This window comes from Talpa occidentalis, unplaced genomic scaffold, assembly GCF_014898055.3.
Source record: "Talpa occidentalis isolate TD23 unplaced genomic scaffold, MPIMG_talOcc4v2.1 talOcc4.14, whole genome shotgun sequence".
Taxonomy (NCBI): domain Eukaryota; kingdom Metazoa; phylum Chordata; class Mammalia; order Eulipotyphla; family Talpidae; genus Talpa; species Talpa occidentalis.
In genome coordinates this window covers 42198472-42218784 of record NW_023601433.1, presented here as the reverse complement: position 1 = coordinate 42218784, position 20313 = coordinate 42198472, and the positions used below count along the sequence as shown (strand labels likewise).

At 40.0% G+C, this 20313-nt stretch overlaps 1 protein-coding gene across 3 annotated transcripts in view; it reads right to left on the bottom strand.

Moving 5' to 3' along the window:
• The window catches only part of B3GALNT2 (beta-1,3-N-acetylgalactosaminyltransferase 2), a 48915-nt gene extending 29317 nt beyond the window's left edge, over window positions 1–19598 (bottom strand). For 2 of the 3 annotated variants that reach the window (XM_037510391.2, XM_054694983.1), the window contains exons 1-4: window positions 19286–19397; window positions 8425–8572; window positions 3285–3385; window positions 53–246 (exon numbers count right to left, since the gene is read on the bottom strand). In XM_037510391.2, the coding sequence (XP_037366288.1) occupies window positions 53–246; window positions 3285–3385; window positions 8425–8572; window positions 19286–19397 (555 nt within the window). Of the gene's footprint in view, window positions 1–52; window positions 247–3284; window positions 3386–8424; window positions 8573–19285 lie in introns of all 3 variants that reach the window. The other variant, XM_037510390.2, reaches the window with a different exon arrangement.
• Between the last annotated feature and the right edge of the window lie 715 nt (window positions 19599–20313).

The window sequence follows — 20313 nt, the reverse complement described above, 5'->3', positions numbered from 1 at the left end:
CCCAGAAGTTTTTAAAAAAAGGGAAAATGAGATTGTACAGAGCAGTATATACCTCCTGTTCTGCCTGATAAAGCTTGACAGTGATGTTCCTCTGGAAGCCCACATCGTTGGCATCATCAAACACCCCAAGACTGGTAATAATGATCGGGTGGAGAACTCGGAAGCTCACACTGACGACTCGGTCCTCAGAGAGCCCTGATGAAGTATCTTCAGAAAGACTGAATGCCTCAATTTCCTGATTCAAAACTAAGGAAGTAATGAGATAAGGAGTTTTACATAATCAAACATATAACTTTTTATTTTACTAATATGATGTAATGAAGCCGGTTGATAGCAAAATAAAGCCACGCTGTATAATTTTTTCACAAAGAGCAGTAATTTAGAAAATACTTCTGAAACACAGCTGTGTCTACAAAAAAATTTATTTGAAATTTAAGAATGAAATCTTCAGCCACATCTAAGTGAAATATTTAATTACTAGAACAATTTTCATAGATTTTTGCATACACATGTATGTGTTTATACAATGCCAAAGGGGAATATTTAATTCAAAGGCCTCTATTAGGAAAAGGTGGATAAATAGGGGTATAAAAAACAGCCATAAACATTTCTGATTGCGGTCATAAATAAGAAATAAATTTAGTCTTGCTCTATAAATTCCAAAATTCCTATGTATGGTAGGGGCAATTTAAAATATTTGTGATGTTGGGCAATTATTATACATAAGTAAATGACATCATTTCAAATAATATCAAAACTGTTCACATACAATATTGATATCAGAGAAGACTATCAAACACAGTAAGCATTTCTGAGCACATATTGCTTAAGTCCTCAATAGGTTCCTGGAAACTGACTTTAAGCAAAACGACATTTTATTAAGATACTTTCATTATAATGTTGATGAGAAAAAAAATCCCAGCTGACACTGAACAAAATGACATTCAACATGTGACATGTCTTACATGTTTACATTTTTACAACTATCCCAATCATTGTGCTATTATCTCTAGTTTACAGATTAAAAAACTGAAGTCCAGGAATAGTAAAGAATTTGCTCAAAGTCACAGAATGTAGCAGACTTAAGAATCAAACCTATTAGGGAATTCAGATTCGCTGTTCTTTTCACTCTCTCACAAATAAAAGTTACCCAAAAAGTCCTTTTCAAATAAATTTTTCTATTACAATAAATGAACCAGGAGAGATTTCATGAAGCAGTTAACATGGCAAGATTATCAGTGCCACTTTGATAAAAAATATAAAAAAAAATTGTTCCAAAAGATTAAAGTTCTTTGTCTCTTTTAGAGTTGTAGTTTTCCAACTCGCTGACACCACCACTGGTAAAAATATATATACACACCGTCATATATATATTTATAAAATGCACACTTATTTTTGTTGGTTAATATATTCAGTATCATAAAGACTACGTAATTTTAGACAAATATAAACTCTGTTCTCACAACCCAGCAGGTCATTTGGATCCCTACCTTAGACTTCCTAGAATGCTATTTCGCGCTTAGTAGATGCTCGATAAAATGTGACTAAACAGAACTGATGGCTACCACCAAATTATATACATGAGCAGAAGGGAGGAAAAAGGAGGATGCAGATTTTGGCATAGGCTAGGCAAACAATGGTCAGAGAATGAGGACTCCAAATATACTGAACAATAATAAAAAAATTTCTCTTTAATATACTTAGTAATTGAAATAGATTCAAGGTAAAAGCATCTCTATTGAAGGCAATATTAAACATATAACTACACATTTCTATAGAAAATATATGTACTTTGAACGTCAAGCTACCTTGATATAGGAAATCCTGCAGCTTTAAATTGCTATTATTCAAAACTTCTAGAGTATCATATGATAACCTAAATACTATTTGAATCATCAAAAAGATAAAATTTGGTTCAATATTAATTTAGTAATATCTATTTTAAAAAATCTTAACCTAGGTATTATATATATGAAAGTTTTTCTATTAATGGAAACTTCCACTCCTTTACTATTTATGAATAACAGCACTTAACATAGAAAAAAATCTGGCTAATTTAAAGGTAAGATTTTTAAAAAATTGGTTTGGTTTCAGATTCTAAACCTTATTTGTTCTAGACTACTCTGACATCATCAGCAATAAAACATGTTTTTAGGTTCATGGTCCTTTTGAGACCCAGTGAAAAGAATCCTCTTCCCCTACAAAAACACAATTATACACAAAATTTTGCTGACAATGGTCACTAAATTCCATAGACATCCTAAATAAGAAACCTCTGCTTTACATTAAAGACTTTAAAATATGTTCCAATTTATTAAAAAACTGATAGAAACCCAAAAAGCAGGTTCTTTAAAATAATAAAACCACCTACCATGTTCCAGGAATTATACTAAATATTGTGTGTCAATATTCTTTCATCCTCATTTTGATTCCTAAGTACTTTTATCCCTAGTTTACAAGCAAGGAAACTGAGGAAGAGGGGCAAATTAACAATCAAAGGTGATGCAGCGAGAAAATAGCAGAGCGTGGATTTAAAGTCATGGAGCCTGACTCCACAGCTCATCCTCTAAATCTCTACACTGTAACTGTCTATAAAAGCAGGTGTACATAATTACAGAGATTTCACAAATCTTCAAATACCAGAAGTCACAATCAGCACATTTAAGATTTGGAAAAGTGTAATCTCCCTTAGAACCACAGTTGAACATAACAGGAAATGCTAATAAGACAGACAGCTGTTGAGACATGAACTTCCTAAAATCAGTCTCCCAATAATGTGAAGAACTTTTTATGATCAACTAATTATGATCAACTTTTATGAAGAACTAATTATGATCAACTTTTCTTCCTCCTCATCAGAACTCTCAAATCTTTTGTAAGGAGTAGAAAACATTGTATTTAACTTTTACTAGTTTCTTTTGCTGAAGCTTAGGCCATAATCTAAGAGAAAGCTGATCTACACTTCTTATATTAAAGCTATTCTAAATCAACAGGCTAGTGAAACCAGTAGTTTACTAAGATTTAAAATTTAGTAATTTAAGATTTACCTATGCATAAGGAATCCAGAGGCATTTGCATCATATTGAAACATAAACTGAAATTATGTATCTCTATAAAGAATCTCCACAAATATCCCAGCTCTCAAAAGGGAGGAGATAAATTTGATGAAAGTTTGATTTTAGTCTGCTAAAAATAGACCATCATACTATTCAGCTTAGCAACTTCTCCTCAACAAACTTGGATAGGGCAGTCACAAGCTGAGGAAAAGGAAGACACACACTCACCTGGATTCGTGATGTTGAGTAGTCTGCAGGAATAAGGGTCTTCCCTGTCTTCCACAGGTACTTCACAGCCATGAGCACCTATTATGAACTTCACAAGCACACTGAGAGATGTGTTGGCATTAACATCAGTTACTGATCTTCACTTTGCACATGCATGTTTCCTCACGCCCATTTCAAAGCTTTTACTTTGAGACACAAATATTTACTGGGTTAATTCTAACTTCATTCTTCTAGTCTAGCACAAAGAGGGAAGAAGTAAACCAAAAGCTGCTAACTACCAAGTGCCTTAAGTATAAACCCTCTACTGCAGCACTACATGTGACCAAGTATGAATGTCTGGCTTGGTTACCAGTGAATTACATAAAGTCAGATTCCCACGTCCACATCCTAAAATACCCCTACAGCTCCAATCTTCTTTACCTGCTTTCTATTTCAGGTGTTCAAGATTAGTCTTTCTATCCAAGAGGAGGTCTTCTCCTCTCACAGGCCTTATTTCACTTGTTATACCTATTAACCAATGGTTTGTTCCCTACACAAAGTCCTGACAATTTTTGCCCACCCACCATTCTTCTTTGTGCCCACCCACTCCTTTCCAATGAAGTCCAACTTCACTCTGTAGGCTAAAACTACAGGCTCTAGTTTCTCATTTCCCATTTATTTTATACCCACCATTTCCGCTGAGATGTCTACCACCAATGTAACTACTGATCTGCTGTTAAATTGATAGATACTCTTCAACCCTTACCTATTTCACTTCTCTCTGGCTCGATAGACTGGTGTTCCTAAATGCCTTCTTCCCTTCTTTATGTGACTCTGCCCCACATCACTGGCTGATCTTCCCCAGTGTCAGTAAGAATAGGTATTATCCCAGGACTTTTCCCATGAATCTTTTCTTACTCTTCTCAATTATTCTCCCCGGGCAATATTTATTCCTAAGGCCTCAACCAACATGGGAATGATTCCTGAATTAGCGTCTCTAACTTGGACCCATCTTCTAAGTAAAAGATTTGCAAAGTCATTGTACATTTTTACCTAAATGATCTACAAATGGTTGAGTGCATCTTGAGTGCTAAATGGTAGTGACCAACTGGTTTGTGAGAGCCAATTACTAAATTTTGTGAGCTAGTTAAGCACAGCCTTCATTAAAAATTAAATTATAAGGCCTTCCCTGGTGGCGCAGTGGTTGAGCACTGGGCTGCAAGGCTGCCCGCAGCCTCTGCAGCGCTGGTTTGTTCCCTGGCCAACGGCAAGGGTCCCACAAAAAAAAAAAAATTACATTATATAAGTTTATAATTAAGTACACTGTATTAAAATCAAAGGAAATGCTCAAATTCAAAATTTCTTATTTATTTTACTATTATCTCTGCTCTTACGGCTATTTATACTTATTAAATCTATATGAGGAATTACAGTGTGTGTGCTATTGCATTATCTTCTTGAACTCTGTATTCTTAGATGTCACATTATTATTTGAAATTGCTCATAGTGGGAATATTTACAGGGTGGAAAATGGCAAACACTACAAATAATGGTTTGCTTTATTGCTTTGTTGATCATCTATTGATGGAGAAAATGTTAATGGTGCACATTAAACTTTAAAAAATATGATGTATCTGTAGTTATTGCATTGTGAATAGTAGAAAAAGAGGAAATACTTTTTTTATTGCTAAATCCATTACCTGGTCCAGCAAAGAAGTCACTCACTTCACGAAGAGTAAAGCCCTGTCACATATTTTGTCACTTTGGTATTTCTCTTTAATTTAAAGAGTAAGACATCAGAAGAACACTCTTGTAACTGCAACTGAACTGGTTATTATACATACAAAAGTGTGGCAAACACTGAAAGCATTCCATGAGAATCACCTAGCTATATGTAATTTACATCAAAGAATTTCATATGTATTATCTTTTAATTATGGGTACAACTTTTTGTATACATATAAGCATACCTTTTTTCAGAGAGTCAATTAGTAAACACTTACTAGCATAGCACTGCCTGCAGGGACCTCAAACTCAACATGGTCATAAATTACATATCCATAAATTAGCTTATTTTCCATGAAACCTGCTCTTTTCTTTTCTGGTATTTTCTTTTCTCTTGATTGATGATTTCATTATTCTTTAAGCCAGAAAGCTAGTAATCATGCTTGACTGCTCCTCTTTCTACATCCTACCTTACTTTCCTATTAGGTCACCACATTAGTTCACCTTACAGCAGTCCTCCAGTCATTGAACTTGCAACACAATTATTCTGTACAATCTGGTAACTGCCTAGATGTCCTCCCTTTCTCTTTATGTAATCATCTCTGCCTCTCTGCCCAAGCAAGTCTCATATATCTACAAACACATATATCTCCCATAATCCCTGTGCTCCAATTACATAGAACTGCTTGGTTTTTGAGAACACCCCAGGCTACTTTATATCACAGCACATTTAACATTTTATTTCACTATTACAACTATTTCCTCCTATTAAACTTCAAACCCTCACTAAAGACTCAAGCTATATTGTACCTACCTTTGATTTCTACCACATAATATACTACCTGTAGGCAGAATGTAATTAATAAATATTAAATTGACAACTTATGGTTTTATTACAAAGACTTGCTAATTACATAAAGTTCTCAAAGTATACATGGGGCCTGGCTCCTTCAGTGAAACGCAAGATTTGAAAGTAAGCCATAGTACAGAAATACACTTTCTTTTACTGATGACCAATTAAGGCAGAATACCTCCTAAACAATTAGCATCTAGAATAAAAATATAAACAGGAATGAATAAATCTGCTAATTACATAATCACATATATTTGCCAAATATGTTTTTTAAAGCCATCTTTTATTTCTTACTACATCTATGAAATTTCATCTCCAGAAGGAATTCTTGGCTAATATCTATTTTTATACAGATGTCCAATCATTTTTGTAAAACAAATCACCAAGTTTACTAAATTTAGAGCAAGAATGCTATGATGGTAAAAAAAAACACAAAATTACTGGCAAATGTCCCAATGTTAATTTTACTGATTACATTTAGTTCTGAGTCACTCACTCAATAGCTAAGTGCCTTACTCTGTGCCAAGTTAGGTTCGAGGCACTGGGAATGCATCAATAAAAAAAAAAAAAACCTGAAGCTGCTACACTCACGAAACATATTCCAGAGGGAAAAACACAATTTATAAATATACAGCTAAATATAATACACACACTAGTTGGTAATAAGAAAAAGGAAGGCCATGTAGGGAAGACGGAGAGGGAGCAGAGTCACATGGTACTTAGTAAGGTCTGTCTACTAAGGTGGCATTTAAGCAGATACCTGAAGAAAGCGAGAAGTGGGCCATGAGGATACCCAATGGAAGAGTGGCATAGATAGGCAGGTAGCAAGTGCAAAGGCCCCAAGGCAAAGCACACTCAGTGTATATTAACACAGTAAGGTGGCCAGCACAGAGAATGTCAATGTAGGTAAGGTCAAAGACCACAATAAAACCCTGGAATTTCACCCTGAGCAAAAAGAGAAGTCAAGGGAAATATAAGCAGAAAATTGACATAATTTAATTTTATGAAAAATAAAACGCAGGGGATCAAAAGTGAAAGAAGAGAAGGAGGCTTCCACAATAATACAAGTGAGAGTAAATGGCAGCCTAGACCAGCATGGTAGTATAAAGGGCGAGAAATCAGATTCTAGCTGTGATCTAAAGGTAGCACGAAGAGATGCTGATGGACTGAATGTGGTAAATGAAAGCAAGAAGAATCATGGTAACACCGCACTGCAAATTTTAAAAACCTCAATATTTTCCTGATTCCTCAATATCTCGGTCAACGGACTGTGATCATCTGCCCCAGTGACCAGGTGCATCAGTGAGCTAGGGCTGGTCCTTGCCTCAAGTTCCTCTTCTTACCCTCTCCTGTAACTTAGTAACATTCAAACACAACAATGAAACTCTCTCACCCCTTTTGGTTATATATTCTATCCTGATCTCCAGTAAGACACTTGCCTGTGGGTCCTCACTCTCAGGATGCTCTGCTTCTATGCCTTCCTGAATAGGGTATGATGCCTCCCTCTCTAGGATCTGTAAGTACAATAAACCTTTAATTTCATATTGCTTCTTTCTGTGTAATTTACCATGGGTATGTCGGAACCATCCTTAGAGCACCCGCAAGGTAGACCAACTGCTCCATTTATAAACATCAAGGTTTTGGGTCTGAGTAACTAGTAGAAAGGGATCATTATTTTCTGAGATGGAAAGCATAAAGGAAATGCAGGTTTTGGAGGTGGTTCTGATAGAAGTGATGATTCTGAGGCCTTTCATTTGCTAGGTAATAGGTTTTATTATCACTGTGATCACAAACTAAAGAAACCCGTCTTGAAAAGGAATGAAAACTGCTATGAGTAAGACAAGAAATCTGTACATGTTCACTGCTGGTGACAAGAAAATTCACACTGCAATTCACTTGTACAGCTACTCAGTCAGAAACGTGCCAGTTTAACGTAATCCTGAGAGGGCCTTCTCTGCTTCTCACCTAAATGTCTTCACAAAACTAGAAGTCCAACCTTTCCTGCTTCTGGTCCACTAGTCCCTCATCACATAATCACCAGAGGCTGCTCTCACTGAGAAGACTAAGACCCCTAACCAGTAACTGAACCATTTAATGTGCTATCAGAGTTCCTTCCTGGGAGGGTAGTCAGGAAAAAGAACATGGCCTGTGATACACACTGCAGGTCACGCAACTGAAAAATACTACAGAACTGAATAAAACTAAGTAAGATCATCTCTGCAAACTTAGTGACAAGCAAATTTAGATGGAAATGTGTCTGTCTAAGCAGAAAACTATCCTGGAATAAAACTGTTTAAGATTCTGTATCAAAACAAAACAAAAACCAAACTCAAAATAAAACTAGATAGCTATAAATACCAGGTATTTTAACTAATGAATACATCCTCTTTCACCACCAATCTTTTGCCTTAAAACCTTGGTTAAATTTACTTTTTGGGCCCATTTATATGGATGAGAAGCAAAAGAAAAAAGCCAATTCCCCCAGGAAGAGGTCACCTGTCTGACATCCTTGACTATCAAAGAAGAGGTTTTTCAGGACTCATATCCAGTAAATCAGGCCAGGTGTCAACTCAGAAAACCTACCGTTGACTTAATGCTGGATGTTGTATTAAATGCTTCAGCCAGGTGCTTCTTATCACATTCCGAAGTTCATGGTTATTGCGAGCTGATAACACACCAACTACCACATCATAATGACTAGACTTCCACTGAGGTAATAAGGCCAACTGATCTAGAAATAAGCAATAAATTAGAAATGCCATGTCTCAATTGCTGTTAAATTCAATATAACACAATTTACAAAATAATGTATGTTCATGTTTGTAGAAAATACAAAATACAAAGAAAAAAAATTTTAAGTACCCATAAACCCAACCACATAGACATAACCACTGTTAAGAGTTTGGTGTAATCTTCTTGTCTTCCAAACATATGTATGTATACATACATGTATGTAAATTCTTCAAAATAAGATGTATACAATAAGAGCCACTTTGTAAAGGCAATGTAGCATAAACCATAGAGTAGAGAGCAATGAGAGTCAATGAGACTATAGTTAAGAATTCTGGGTTTTTTTGGCATAGAACTGGGGTGTAGACCAAAGGTGCAGGGGGGTGAGAGGATTCACCAGAGACAGTGGAGAGCAGAACAGGTGGACTGATGGAAATACACTGCTGTGGAGAGCTGCAGGCGAGGCAGGAGAGGTCTGCTGCACCATATGTGAGTTAGCTCCCTGGCTGGGGATCGAACTCAGGATGCAGTGGTGATACTGCTGTGATTTAACCCCTAGGGCACCAGGTAGGCCAAGAATCCTGGTTCTTTTAAACTATAAAAGCTATTTAACCTCTGCTGATCATCACTTATGTCAGGGAAATGCAAATCAAAACCACAATGAAATACCACCTCACACCTGTGAGAATGGGCCCAAATTACGAAGACCAGAAACAAGTGTTGGTGAATATATGGAGCAAAGAACCCTCAAACACTGTTGGTGGCAATGTAGGCTAGTCTACCTCTCATGGAAAACAGTATGAGGTTTCTCAAAATATATTAAAAAAAAAATTCTACCATCTGATCTAACAATTCCATTCAGAGATATCTACCCAAAGATTTCAAAAACACGAAGCTGAAAGGATGTATGCACACCTATGATCATTACAGCACTATTTATAATAGCCAACCTATGGAAACAACCTAAATGCCCAAGGACAGATGAATGGATTAGGAAGATGTGATATATGTACACGATAGAATACTACTATTTAAAAAAAAAAAAAAAAAGATGATCTCTTGCCATTTGTGACATGAATGGAATCAGGGCATTGTGCTAAGTAAAATAAATCAGGAGAAAGACAAATACCAGATGATGGCACTTATATGTGGAATACAGAGAAACAAAACAAAGGGTCAGATGAAGCCAAACCAATAACAAACCCTAGAAATCTGACTGTAGATCTGAACTTACCAGAGAGTGTCAGAGACAGGGAGAGGACAAAGTGAGGAGGGAGCACTATAGTGGAGGACTACGGGTGCCTTGGTGGTGGCGAGGAAACACCTAAAGGGAGTGGTGCTATATTTCTAAATTATATACAAGTTGTAAGCCAATGCTTTTTCCAAAAAAGTGACTTAACTTCCTGAGTATCAATTTCCTTAATTACAAATGGGTGTACATCTCATATGATGATTGTAAAAATCAAATGAAGTGTTTATAAAGGTGCTGGTTTGGCATCAGGCAAGTGCTAGAAACTCAACAGCAATGACAAAAAAAAAATGCTTCCATATTATTGATAATAATTTAATATTACTAAGTTTTAGAGAAGTAGGACTACCATGCTAGAAGTATCAAAAAACTTATTTATGCCAGTAAATTCTACATCCAGCAAACCTGTATCACTAACTATTCTAAAGAATGAAGGAGAGAAGCAGTATTTCCAGAAAAAAAAAATCAAGTGACAAATCATGCAAATGGCTCATTTTTTACTGTTACATGGTCTAATGGACAGGATTACATTTAAAATTTTGTCATTAGAAAGACAAAAGAGAAAGACATTTGTCCCTATTTTTCATCACCCGTTTTCAAAGCTTGAGAGCAATAACTTATATATAGCTCTAATGAGTGATCCATTTCATGTCTTTCTCCAGTGGTGGAAACAGATCCAAACTGTTTCCAAAAATAAGTTATCGAAGGTCAGAGATCTTTACTACATTAAATGCAATGTTTTTATATACCGTTGTATCTAGATATTCAGTCGAAAGGTAACAAAAACATGTTGATATTTTTTAATGGGATGAATTAAAATAAAATCTGAGAAGGATAATTTAAAGTTATTGTAACAATCAAAGGAATTGTTGTGTAGATACCTTATTTTCTGCAATAGTTATCTTTCTAAAAAGGTATTTCAAGTCTAAATGGAACCGAGATACTTATTATTTCAGCTGTCCACAAATCTTGCACTCATTCTTCTACAAAGACAGAATTTATTGAAACCCAGATTTCATGGATTAGGCTTGTGTATTAACAGGCCATATTAAACACGATGCACTTACTACTATGCCTTGAGTATCATTTTAATGCTTTGCATGCAGAGTGTCACCTAATGCTCAGAAACCTATGAAGCAGGTGATATTAGGTTCCCCATTGAATGAGGCAACAGGCACAGGCCATTCAGTAATTTCCCCTCAGGTGCACAGCTAGTGAATGGGTAGGCTAAAACTTAACTCCAGGCAATCTAACTCCATACTTCATCTATTCTGTAGCTATGCAGCCTAACGTTGTTCATTAACTCCAATTCTCATCTTTACCCATACATTTATTCAACTAGTGAATTAGTGATAAGTAGATCACTGAAAATGCTGGTTAGCATACAAATTTTTTTTAAATTCACAGTTCCAGAACATTTTTTCTTATATATAATCATACATGGAAAATTGTACCTAGTGCTGGAACTAATTCTAGATGAGTCTGAGTTTGAAAAATAATTTATTTATTTGTTAAAAGGTTTATTTATGTATACAAGAGCTGGGGTATAGGCCAGAGATGTAGGGGGTGAGAGGATTCACCAGAGACAGAGTGGGGAACAGAACAGGCAGACTGAAACACACTGCTGAGGGGAGCAGCGGGTGAGACAGGAGAGGTCTGATGCGCCATGTGGGTAGCTCCCTGGCTGGCTGGGGATCAAACTCGGGCTACAGAGGCTGCGGACAGCTTCACAGTGCAGTGCCACCAGGGAAGAATAATTTAAATGCTTATATTAAATTAACAATTATATACCCACTTCCCCCTTATTTTTCAGAAATATATTAATATGAACTATACTTTAGAGACAGGAAGCAAATGTAGTTACAAGACATAGTTATTGACTTCATAGCCAACATGCTGTATAATATCACTAAGAAGCTATTTCAAAATAACTGAGACCTCTTTAGACTTGTGGCAGGCTTTTGGGTCTTGCTCTGGGTCAATCCTGTTTGGCTGGACTTTTGCCCATGAAGGGATGGGTAACTCGGGGTGCTTAATTTGGAAACTATTCTTTGTCTTTTCTGTATTGTTTACTAATTGTATTAAAGTTCCTTCCCGTTAAAAAAATGTAACTGAGACATCTCTTTAAATGCCAAACACCAACCCCTTATTTTTGGTGAATCATCAAAATTAGTCTTCTAAAAATGGATTACATCCAGCACAATTTAACCTTTTCTTGATGACAAAAATCCTCATGAAAAATTTCTCAAATCTATCCCTTTCTCATCATCTAGTTGCTGCAATGTACAATTCAGACTGAACTTTTATTGAGACCAGTACAAGGGAGTTTGATTTAATTTTCCACATCACAACCAAACAAAATGTTTCTAAAAATAAAGAAACATGAAGATAATCACGTGGCCTATGAACATCCCATGGATTATGCCTGTCAACTACTTTTTGATCTTAGTCCACCTTTCTGCCACTGTCAGTCCTCCCTGCTTCTAATCCATGCCTAAGCTGCTTCTGAAAGCTGTTGAACTGCTTTACTTTACCTGAATTTCTTTTTCTTGAAGAGAAGTATATGGTAGATTCTGGCGTTTTAGAGAATGTTTACTTCCAGACATACTGAAGTCACAATTCAGAAAAGTCAGTCTCTTCTACCATATACCATCAATGTAAATCAGCCCGACACACAGTATAAAAGCCAATGTGGATGCTCAATAAATACCTGTGTACGAATGTTGCCTGGTTCCTAGTGCCCTAATTAGTATCTGGTGCTACACTTTCATCACCCTGTATGTTGCAAATACAGTGTACCTAGTTTGTTCTGGTGTCTGGAAACAGGAAAAAAAAAAACAACAAAAAAAATCCAACAACAAATAAAACCAGTAAGTAAAAATGAGACAAAAAGCCAAAGATAATTCATGGGAGAAATGCAAATAGCCAATAAACCTATGGGGAAAATGTTCAATTTCACTGGGAATTGAGTTCCTGAATTAGAGCAATAAAATATTTTCCCCTACATTCAAATTGACAAATACCTCCGTAACTACGCAAACAATAGCCAAAATGATGGGTATTTTAAAGAAAAGTTGATAGTGACTTCAAGGAAATGGCTACTCTCCCATGCTGTTGGTAATATATTTTAGTAGTGTCTTTGCAGAACCAGGAAGGAGAAGCAGGAGGAGAGGGAGAGAGGCAGGGAAGAAAATGCTGCTGCGGCTGCTGCCTGAGTATGTGTAAATGTGAGTACACACGTGTGTGCTCAAAAACACAAAGGTGATGTGCAGTTAAAAGCAGAGGTTGGAGGGATGTGGGCATAAGTCAAAGAATGTCAGCATTCCAGAATCTGAACCAGATCCTGAGAGTCAAGAACAGATTTTCCTCTAAAGTCTCTGAAGGGAGTATGGCTCTGCTGATACTTTTAGTCCAGTGAAACAGATTTGGGACATCTGATGTCTAGAACTGTGAGTGAATAAATCTCTAATTTTAAGCCACCAAGTTTGTGATTTGTTACTGCAGGCATGGAATGAGCACACTATGTATCCATTAAACGTCAGATGAATGAATAGGGGAGTTCCAAACAGATATGATGTCCAGTTCATGTTACATAAATGGAGGGCTGGATTAAAGTGTAAAGTATTGGGTTAAAGTATACTGTCTATGCTGAACAAAAGGGAAGCCCAGGTCTGATAACAACCTCAGCTATCTTTTCAGTACCCCAAAGGTACAACAGTGAAACTGGGGGGCTACAAGGCCCATCTGTTATTTTAAAAAAAAGTTTCTCTGGTGATTCTAATGTACAGGTAGGGTTGAAAACTGCCTAGACAAGGTTCTTCATAGATGCTGGCTGATCTCATGATGACCATCAAGGGTTTAAATGTATGAACCGCACACATCAAACACCTCAGAATTATTTACTTTTATCCAGCAATTCCATGTCTAAGAACTTACTCTGAAAAAATAATCAGTGATGCAGGTTTCTATTAATCAGTGTTACTGAGTAACAGTGAAAAACTGCAAACTACATAAATACATAAAGGACTAGCTAACTATCATGTTATCTACCATCAGGAAAACTTAACAATGGGGCTAACATTCTAGGAAATGTGTCATTAGACATTATGCAAATGTCAGTGTGTACATATGCAAACCTAGACCATGAAGCCTACTGTGCACCTAAGCTATAAACAGGGACAACGGTCTTCTATATGGTCTGGTGCTTACTGAAAGGTCATGGGGCACATGACTATACTAGAAAACTATGCAGGCATTAAAATTATATAGTAAACAAATAATTTAAACATTATAAACAAATACATAACATTCTACATCATATTAAGTAAGATAAGCAGGCTATAAGAACTATGTGTAGTTCCGTTGATATAAATTGCAAAACCAGGCAAATCTCTGCCATTAAAGATCAGGACAGGAATAGAAAAAACTAAAAAAAGGAGTTGCCACAAGACCAGAAACCTGGATCATACAAGGAGGTGGGGGCAGAAGAGATTAGCATAACCATCGACACTAATATCCTTAGGTGACACTAGTATCCTTAGGCTCAGTCTAAGGATATGGAGATGACCCCAAAGGTAAAGTTATGGAGACTGAGCCCATTGTAGAATCTCTGATCTCTTTCAAATTCTACAGTTATCCAAAATTAGCAACCAGGGGCCTCCCAGGTGATGCAGGGGGTTAAGCACCGCACTATGAAGCTGTCCGCAGCCTCTGCAACACGAGATTGATCCCTGGCCGGCCAGGGAGCAACCCACATAGCGCAGTAGACCTCTCATCTCGCCTGCAGCTCCCCTCAGCAGTATACTTCAGTCAATCTGCCTGTTCTGTTCCGTCTCTGGTGAAGCCTCTCACCGCCCCTCCTTCCCCCTCCCCCCACCCAGCATCTCTGGCCTGTACCCCAGCTCTTGTATGCATAAATAAATAAATCTAAAAAAAAAACAAAACAATTAGCAACCAACTGAGGGCTCACAAGGAGTGAGACTATAACAGAAGAAGACTATATCAGTGCAGTCTCTGCACAGGCTCGGGGCAGCACTCCCACTGCCCACCTGTGACTATGCAGGTGCCTCTTTTCACCAACTCTCTGCCTCTGCAGGGCAGCAGCTTCCTGCCTGCCCGTGACCTGTGTCAAGGCTGTCCGCCTACAACCATGCAGGTCTCTCTTGACAAACCTGTCCCTTCTGGGGCAGCTCTTCCTGCCTGCTGTGTCTGTGCAAGTGTCTTTAACTGTTTCATCCCTTCCCTAATAAACCTGCCCTTTAAATATAACTACCGTCTCTGTCTTGTGGAGAAACTCGCCGGGGAAACTGGCCGTGTGTCGCTGAAACGGGAGCTCTGGTGAAACCTTTCCCAGAGTGAACCCAAGGACCCCGCACTCCACACCCACAGACTCCAAAAACAACAAGTCACCACACTTAGCAGTGAAGGAAGAGAACATGAAGGGGGATTTCTGGGGTCTTGGTAGTTTTTTTTTTAAGTTGGCTGCTGATTATTGTGTGTGTTCCTTGGTGAAAATGTATGATTGCACATTTACATGTTTTCTGAATGTATACTACACATCAATCATTTTTCATATAACTCAATAATTGCCCCCAAACATGTACATGCATTCAAAACCTATCTAATACAGACCATTGTTTTTTCCTATGTTTTTAAATTTCAAAATTCTCTATAAAGAACTTACTTTATTTTCATAAGAAAATTAAAATATTAAGTCATCATGGAATGTGAACAATCTATTGGAGACAAATTCATCCATTCTTTTCCAATTTTTTTCTCTTAATTCAGTCCTTCAAATAGTTACTGAGCATCATTTACGTTCATTGTTCTAGATAGCAGAGATATTAATAATAAACAAATCTTCATGTCAGAATTAATTAAAGCCCTATTGTAGGGTAAATGAGATAAAAATAAGGTTTTGTTTTTTTTTTTTTACACCCTCCTGTCATTACCTCTATGACCTGCGGTCTTGCACGCCTGCCCTGATTATGCATGTGTAAGCGTGCACCCTTGGGCCTTGAAGGGAGAGGATAAAAGGGCAGCATCAATGCTGTCTCCCTGCCCGCTGGTTTCCCTTGTTCAGCATTAAAGGCTTATAATTCCACGGGAGACTCTAAGATTCCTTTACTAGTCTGCCTGAAAAGTGATCTCACGCCCACCCTGTGCCTGTCCTGCTTCCTCCACACCCACACAAGCTCCCTGAGGGTAACAACTATTTCTCTGCCTTAAAAAGTAATATAATCCCGTAGCTCTGCTAGCCTCTGCACTAGAGTAGCCATCCAGAAGTTCATTAAAGACTAAGGGAGCTTGACTTCAAAATCGACAGCTCAAAATAAGTCCAAGGATATTTAAAGATCGGACCAAAATTTCCATGCTCATGTGCACGATCTCAGAAGACACTAATCACAAATAGGTAGAATCTTGAAAAACATTCCAGCTCATCATAGATGACTAATATGGACAAGCAGCATATCCACTAGCAGTGCACCCCCACCAGTTTAGGCTACCTCCCAAAACACCACAGTGGCATAAACACCACTATACTATTCTAAAATTCAAGGAGTATTTACTATGAATCAGGCATGCTCCCGGGTGTTAAATTAACTGAATCTTCACAATAACTATGAGATCATCACTTTTCAAATAAGGAAACTAAAGCACAAAGAAAAGATTAGCATATAGGGATAATTCTGGAAGAACTAGCCCCAGGCAAAATTGCAAAGCAAGCTCAATTTGTCTTTGGCCTTCCATTTGCCCATGTGTTTCCACTGAACAGACGGCACTCCTTGGGAGCAGGGACTAAGTATCTAGCACAACAACTAACATTGTCAAGCAGTTGTTGGGATATGCTTCTTTCCCAACATCCTAGAAAGAAAAGCCTTCTTTTGTCACATTATTTTCCTAAATTAACTGTTAAATAATCACTGCTAAGAGATTACCCAAAGACAATGTTATAATTAAGGTATCTTATCTGTACACTCTAGTGCAATGGTTTTTTTCTGCTTCCATTTTCCTTGTAACCTCCAGGCATGCTGGATTTCACCAGACCTGCTTTGCCAGTTGCTGTCCCGGACTATTTTACTTGAAATGACACACCCTCCCCCACATTAGAATAGTGCCCTTAGTAGCTTGTCTCACTTTCTTCAAGTCCCTAATCACCTGTCTTGACCTCTCTATTTAAACAGCAGCACAACATTCTCTAGCCTCTTAAACAGCTTTATTTTTGTTACTGCACTTAACACTATCCCCCATGATATTTAATAATAATTTCCTATGTTCTGCCTCCCCTTCTTATAAATTGTCAACTGCCTGAGGACAGGGAATTTATCTTGATTATTACAACAGAAGTTGACATAAAGTAGGTTCTCAAAGATCTGCTGAATCATCAGTCAGAGGGCCTTTTTTCAATATTTAGGGAAGGTAAAACTCCCTTTCAAAAAATGCTCCCATGACTTAATTGAAACTGAAGGAGAGGGCCTCCCCGGTGGCGCAGCGGTTGAGCGCTGGGTTGCGAAGCTGCCCGCAGCCTCTGCAGCACCGGTTCGATCCCCGGCTGCTCCCCGGCCACCGGAGGAGGGTCCCACATGGCGTGCAGACCTCTCCTGCCGCCCGCTGCTCCCCTCAGCAGTGTACTTCGGTCCTTCTGCCTGCTCTGCTCCCCGCTCTGGCTCTGGTGAATTCTCTCACCCTCCCGCGCTTCTGACTATACCCAGTGCTTATATAAATAAATAAATAAATCTTTAAAAAAAAAAAAAGAAAGAAACTGAAGGAGAATAATACTCTTAAAATGTTAATTCAAGGGAAGAATAATGGTCTCCTCACCTATAGCCTTATCCCTTTCCATGGCATACTTCCTTAATCTAGCCTGGTCTAGTCTGGCTAGACATTAGCCAAACACTAAGGAAATAGTCTTACCAGGCAGGGTAAGGGGCACCTATGGACCCCCAAACCAACTGAACTTCACTCCCCTTTCCCTGGGGACCACTCTGTTACAATAGGAAAAAATGTATCTCAAACTAAAATTGTTGGGTAAGCCTAAAGGCTTGAAGGCAGGGTTTTAGCTTGTTGATTGAACCCCAAAGACTGATAAGGTCATAAAGGATCCTAAGGCTGTCTTGCAAGTAAATTCCAGTAGAGCTCACTCAGTATCAAAATAAAGAAATTTATAAAACACAACAGATGTTAAAAAGTATATTATATATGTATGGCACTCTTTCTTCTGCTCAGTTTACAAAAACCTAACAAAAATCCCAACCTGCTAACAGGTTAAATGTATGGTAACACTGTATTTTCATGATATCATTTTAGTACTTCATTTCTAGTCAGGTCACAGAAATAGGCTTTCTCAAGAACTTGTGGTTTGTCAAATAGGAAAAGACTTTAAGAGGTTGCTACCAGAATAAAGAACCCTAATTATAACAATGAGGTTGCTTTGAGGAGTGTGCAATTACATTTCTATACATCCAAGTTAAAGCACAGAGCTTTCTCTGGATTGCAAATACTCAATTCAAATTTTTAAAACCTTTGTATAAGGAAAGTTGTTTTGGGGAGGAGTGGTAAGAAAGAAGTTCCCAATGTGGTTAAAAACAAAATGACTATTACCTTATCTTTAAAACAGCCTTCTAGGTTTCTTTATATGTCCTAGGGCAAGCTCTTAAAAAAACAAAAACCAAAACAAGGACAAGAAAAACAGGGACATCTTCAGCAGTGTTCAGGGTGGCAGAATCCATTAACGACAGTAACAAATCTCCAGGGCAAAGCATTCGATCCACCGGGGTGTGAAGGGAACAAGAACAAAGATTTCATTTCCGTCGGAGAGGAAGTTTGAGCGCAAATGGATAATGATGGCTAAAGAACTCGCTATTTTCCTGGCCACTTCATTCGCAGACTCTGAAAACCACACTCCCAGGAGCAACTCCACTCGCAGCCTTGCCCTATTCCCAGGCTAGCTCTGCTTAGCCGACCCACAACAGACTTTTCAAAGGACGCAACACACAGTATCTTCTCCAAGCACAGTGATTCGCTCCCAGCCAAATCAGCTCCCTTCAGAACCACGCACAGACATCACCCAGGGCACGAGGGCTTCCAAGCCTCACCCGACGAGGGCCAACAACTTGGGGAGCCAGACCGCCACCTGCCAAGCCGCGCCGGGGCGTGAGCAGCCCCGGGACCCCTCGAGCCAGGCCTGAGGGGCAGCCGCAGCCCTCGGAGTTGCGGGCACCGGCTTGGCGGCCAGAAGGGGCCAGCAGGCAGGTGTAAGCCGCGGGGTCACACAAAGAGAAAAGCGCCCTCAACTTTACCCGCTTCTACTGCCCTGCGGATGAAAAGGGCCATTTGTTCGGGCCGGGGACCTCCGCGCTCGGCCCGCGCCCGCCTCCGGGACTCCCGGAGGGGCTCGCGGAGGAAGGCGCCCGGGGCAGCAGCGCCCGGCTCGGCCCGGCCCGGCCGCCCAGCCCGGGTCCTCACCTGCGGGGCCGCCCCCGGAGGCGCCGGCGGGCGGCGGGGAGCGCAGCCGCAGCCAGAGGTGCAGCGCGGCCCCGAGCACACACGGGCACAGCAGCACCAGCCAGTTTCGCATTGGCCGCCCCCGCCGCGCGCCGGACTCTCCCGCGTCCCGGCGGAGAGGAGAGCGGACCAGCGCTCGGGGAGCCTGAGGAGCCGAGACCCGCGCCCGCTCTCGCGCCCGCCGCCGTCCGCGCGCCACCCGCTCCGGGACCCGAGTCCCAGGTTCCTCAGACCGAGGGCGGCGGCGCCTCAGCCGGCCGAAGCCCCGCCCCCGCCGCCTGGCCGCCCCGGCCCCACCCACCTTTCTCTCACTCGCCCCGCCCACTTCTCTCGCGAGCCCTCCCCGCGCACGCCGGCCTGCTGGGAGCTGAAGTCCCGCTCAGGGCCTAAGCAGGGGGCGCGCTGATGATGCCGAGGCTCAGAAACCACATTTCCCATAATCGCGCTCGCTCGCTTCCGTCACTCGGCGGTCGCGGAGCGAGGGCGAGGCCCCATATAAAGCATGCGCAAGAACACGCGCCACCTGCTGCCACCTGGCGGTCGAGGGGAGGCAGTGCAGGGCGGTGGGGCGCGCAGGGGCTGGCCGGAGCCCTGAGCGCAGCACAGCTGAGGCGAATGTTGCCGCTGCCTTGTGTTTAGAGGAATGGTTTGTTTTAAGTCACTCAGCTCCCGAATGCAGAAAGCTGCTTTCTGTGGGAGATGGACTCTTGCTGACGTCGCCTTGGCTCGAAGAGCGGGACGAGGCAACCGAATGCCAGTGTCTTCTGCTGTGAATCATCAAGTTATTAGTTCTGGTGCAGTGTGTACCCGGCTCTTTGCCAGGCTCTGTCCTCTAGGAACTCAGGAGGAGTAAAATCGCACCAAGGGATCAAGCTGTGAAACACCACAGCTACGGTTCAATCGAGGGTAAAATTCCACGTGCCCCAGATTTAAATGGGCGCTGTGAAGTTGGGAGTAGAACCAGCTTCAAATCTTTTACAGCTGCAGGC